At 63.9% G+C, this 4507-nt stretch overlaps 1 protein-coding gene across 1 annotated transcript; it reads left to right on the top strand.

Annotated features, from left to right (window-relative positions):
- Positions 1-476: 476 nt before the first annotated feature.
- On the top strand, positions 477-4189 carry Hmx1 (H6 family homeobox 1). The gene is made up of 2 exons (XM_059275254.1): positions 477-929; positions 3131-4189. Exons 1-2 carry the CDS (start codon positions 557-559, stop codon positions 3757-3759), a joined length of 1002 nt encoding a protein of 333 aa, XP_059131237.1. The 5' UTR covers positions 477-556; the 3' UTR covers positions 3760-4189.
- The last annotated feature ends 318 nt before the right edge of the window (positions 4190-4507 follow it).

The following is a 4507-nucleotide window of genomic DNA, read 5'->3' on the forward strand; positions in this document are numbered from 1 at the left end:
GCCAATGGTCGGCCTCCCAGCCGAGGCCCCGCCCTTCTCCACCCCCTGGCGCGGGTGCGGGGGACCGCCGGAATGCATCACGCGGGGATGTCCCCGCGCGACCACCGGGCCGCCTGCCCTGGGCCGCGCCGCCGCCTGCGCGCAGGGTCCAGCCGGGCGGCGTCTCCGGCCAGTGGCCTCTCTCAGGGCCGCGGCGGGTCCTTGGGGCTGAGCCTGCGGAGCCCGCGCCGCCCCGCCCCCGGCCCCGCCCCCTCCCCGCCCCCGTGAGGCCGGCCGGGGCGGCGACCTGAACCGCTACGAGAAAGGCAAGCGAGGCAGCTGCGGGAACGCTGTCCGCACGCACCCGCTCCCGCCCAGCCCAGCGCGGCGCAGAGGCCGACGCCCGCCTCGTGGAGCCCGACGCCCGCGTTCCGGGCAGCGGCTCTCCAGGGCCGGCCCGCGCGCGCGTGCGCTGGGCAGCGGCTCGCCGCAATCCCAGCGAGGCCGGGAAGCGGCTGCGCCCCGGGCACCCGGGACCCCCAGGATCCCACCATTGCCCGACGGGCCCGCGGCCGCGATGCCAGATGAGCTGACCGAACCCGGGCGCGCCACGCCAGCCCGCGCCTCCTCCTTCCTCATCGAGAACCTGCTGGCAGCCGAGGCCAAGGGCGCGGGGCGCGCAGCCCAGGGCGATGGCGTCCGCGAGGAGGAGGAAGACGACGACGACCCCGAGGACGAGGACCCAGAGCAAGCGCGGCGGCGACGGCTGCAGAGGCGGCGACAGCTACACGCGGGCAGCGGGCCGGGCGGGGAGGCGAGGGCCCGGGCGCTGGGCCTAGGGCCCCGGCCGCCTCCCGGGCCAGGGCCGCCCTTCCCGCTCGGCTGCGGAGGCACGACACGGTGGTACCCACGGGCCCACGGCGGTTACGGAGGTGGTCTGAGTCCTGACAGTGAGTGAGGGTGCGGGAAGGAGTGGGCAATGCGCGGGGGCCCTGCTTCCTCGCTGCGCATTCTTTCGGTGACTTCGGGCTTGGTGAGCCTGTAGTCTTCTGTGTACCGGGGTCTGGGTGGTATGAGATCCCCTTGGAACCCCAGCTTGGATAGTTTTTGGAGACCAGGGATGGCGATCCACGCGTGGAGGCACTAAGGCGCGGACTAGGGCCGGGAACACGACATTGCGGACAGGAGAGAGGAGAGTGAAATAGGCCGCGGGGAAGACAGGAGAGGGGAAAGGAGTGTATTGAGAGAGATGGTAAAGATGAAAAGGGAATGAAGGGAGGGGAAGGGGGCAGAGGAGGGGAGCCCGTGGGATCAAGCACTAAAATAAAAGGGGGGCTGAGCAGAGGATCCACAGTTACGGGGGGCTAGATAGGAGGCCTTCTTTCGTAGCAGCTGTGGCCCCCAAAGTATCCTATGCTCTACTGGCTGCAGTAAGCGCCTGGGCTGGGGCTGGGCCTCCCTGTAGGTTTTCCCAGGCCCCGGGACTGAGGCTGGTGCCAGCCCTCTCTGAAGGGTCCTTTCCATCCCTCTCTTCATTTCTTGCCCCTCCCCCTCCTTGGCCTTTGTTTCCTGTCGAGGGCTCAGAGAATGGGGGTGGGGGGTTCCTCAGCCCCAGAACCCACTTACCCCTCTGGCCTGGACATCCTGACTCTTGCTATGGTCTGTCTCCAGAGGGTCCTTACCTCTGCCCTTTAGAGAGCAACCCTCGAGAAGACTAGGAAAGGTATTTCAACCTCCCTCACCCCAGCCTGCTTCTAAACACACAGACTTCAACATGGCTAAAGACTCTGCCCACTGAGACCCTGGGAGCCATCTGTGTATAGGTCCAGGAGCTTTGGGGTAGTAAGTGGCCTGGGGCCACTCTTTTCTGTTAGATACCCACCACCTTCCTGGAATGGAGTAGAAGGATCCGTCTTCCAGCTCAGGTCTGGGATGCCTGCCTTCTTTCCATAAACTTAAACTGGGCCCTGTAGTATACCGAGACACTTGCAGGGTGCATTTTATTCTCCCTTCGAGTTAGGCCATCCTTACCTGCAGCCCAGTGGTCAGACTCCACAGAGGTGGCTCCTCCTGATTTCGTGCCATGCGGGTTAGGGTTCCCTATTCCTATTAGAGCAGGTGAGTCAGATTAGCACTTCATGGCAATACATGGACCTCTGAGTGTAGGGACTTAGGGTACTTTATGCGGATGCAGGAATCTCTAGGTCTGGCTGCATTCATACCATCCTGCTATGTGATCAGCATGCTTCCAAGGACGCCAGGCAGAGTCTAGCCATGCACACAATCCTACCATGCTGAGGCCAAAACCTGGGCCCAAAGCTACCTTGACCTATTATATTAATCAGTCAGAAGACAGGCTGGCCTGAGTTCGTTCCATGGGCCTGGAAGTCTAGAGGAGCACCAGGGACCCACGTGAATTTCTTTAACCTAGTGGCATCCCCTGTCAGCCCTGAGCTTGGTACTTGGAGCACTGAGTCCAGAGGTTCTCTGTGAACAGGAACCCCCAAGCAAGTATAGGAGATGCCTGGGGCAGGGTAGGGGTATGTGGTCCTTCCTCCGGTGCCCTCACTTGGGGTAGGGTTTGCTGCTGCAGAGGGCCTGCTTCTGAGGGGGTCAGGGTCAGGGTTGTGCCAATGTCACCCCGGTGGAGTTTTGGGGAGATGTGCATTCGTTTCTCCTAAGAGTTGTTTCCCTGGTGTCTGTCCACCCCCACCCCACCCCACTCCCGTGAGTGATGGGGAGTCCTGGGCCCCTAGCTGCCAGCTTGTATGTCAGTCTCTGTGTGTACATAACTCCAAAGGACATTGGTCCTTTTGTCCGGAGCTTCTGCCAGCCTTTTGTGCGACAGCTGAGCCAGGAGCAGTCCCAGAGGTCAGCTTACCTTTTGAGTAAGCCTTTTTCTTTCTTTCTCTCCCTGTCCTCCTGTGGGTGTATGCCGCCACGGCCACGTGTTTGCTGAGGCCCTGGTCTTGGCCTTCACCTCCCGCTTCTACCACTCCTCCCCCCTCCCGCCCCGCCATCCCCAAGTGTTAGATGCCCCAACCCCTGCTTGTGGCTGTGGAGGATTTGAAGATGGGAGGAAGCCAGTCTCAGTGACTCCTTCTCGGGCAGACCCTTAGAACCTACCACTATGCCCGTTTCTCCCCTGCAGCAAGCGACCGGGACTCTCCGGAGACCGGCGAGGAGATGGGCCGCGCTGAGAGTTCCTGGCCGCGGTGCCCGGGGCCGGGAGCCTTGCCGCGGGAGGCGACGACGCAGGGCCCAGCGGCCGGCGGGGAGGAGGCGGCGGAGCTGGCCGAGGCCCCGGCGGCAGCGGCGGCTGCGGCAGGGGAAGCGCGCGGCGGCGGCCGCAAAAAGAAGACGCGCACGGTCTTCTCGCGCAGCCAGGTCTTCCAGCTCGAGTCCACCTTCGACCTGAAGCGCTACCTGAGCAGCGCGGAGCGCGCGGGCCTCGCCGCCTCGCTGCAGCTCACCGAGACGCAGGTCAAGATCTGGTTCCAGAACCGCCGCAACAAGTGGAAGCGGCAGCTGGCGGCGGAGCTGGAGGCGGCCAGCCTGTCCCCGCCGGGCGCGCAGCGTCTGGTCCGCGTGCCGGTGCTCTACCACGAGAGTCCCCCGGCCGCCGCGGGGCCCGCGCTGCCCTTCCCGCTAGCACCGCCTGCACCCGCGCCGCCGCCGCCGCTGCTCGGTTTCTCGGGCGCGCTGGCTTACCCGCTGGCCGCCTTCCCCGCCGCCGCCTCGGTGCCCTTCCTGCGTGCGCAGATGCCGGGGTTGGTGTGAGCCCGAATCCTCAGTGCAGGCGCGCCTCGCAGTCCCTCGGGCTGCTGTCTGTGTGGGCAGCCGCTCCAGAGTGTACCGGGCGGCGGCAGCGGGGACTCGCAGCCAGCTGCACGGCTGGAGCCCCGCTCGGAGGAAAGCGGAGATGCGACAGCTCTCGCCGGCACCGAGTGCTGAGCAGATGCGGGCTCCTCGGCAGCGAACGGACACTTGGAACGGGCTGGCCAAGGAACTGCACGGTGACTGTCCCCGCGGCACCCTGCCCCTAACTAAAAATGTCCCCTTCTTGGGACCTCACAGGAACCTAGACAGCAGGGTCTCCTTCCAAGGGACAGCACAGAGAGCCGCGGAGTCTTGGGACGGACATCCCATCTTGGGCCTCTCTTCCGAAGAGGGGTTCTTTCTTGGGCGGCCTTGGTTCTCTTGGCTTGGCGAAGACTTTTTTTTTCTGTGATGAATCTACTTCTTTGCATATGGAATAAAAAGGGACGTTTTCTGGATGGATTCGCTGCTGTGTGGTCGCTGGGCAGAGACTCTTCTAGTAGCAGGCCTGAGTGAGTGGGTGCTTCTCTCTCAAAGCTGGCCAGGGACTTGGGAAGGCTGCCCTGGGGTAGGCGGGTGGGGCAGGCTGGAGCCACCCTCCTGGTCTATGGTCCTAAATTTTACTCTCCTAACATGGAGGCCCAGCTGGACCTCGGTGGAAGGCTTAAAGGTCCAAGAGAGGAGTAGTCGATGTAAAGGTGACAGTGTG

The sequence above is a fragment of the Peromyscus eremicus genome, chromosome 10 (assembly GCF_949786415.1).
Source record: "Peromyscus eremicus chromosome 10, PerEre_H2_v1, whole genome shotgun sequence".
NCBI classification, from domain to species: Eukaryota; Metazoa; Chordata; class Mammalia; order Rodentia; family Cricetidae; genus Peromyscus; species Peromyscus eremicus.

Excerpts from the sequence above, each read along its gene's own strand:
- Hmx1 (XM_059275254.1), top strand. The coding sequence starts at position 557 with ATGCCAGATGAGCTGACCGAACCCGGGCGCGCCACGCCAGCCCGCGCC. Across the intron at positions 930-3,130 it reads AGGTGGTCTGAGTCCTGACA|CAAGCGACCGGGACTCTCCG; the intron begins GTGAGTGAGGGT and ends TCTCCCCTGCAG.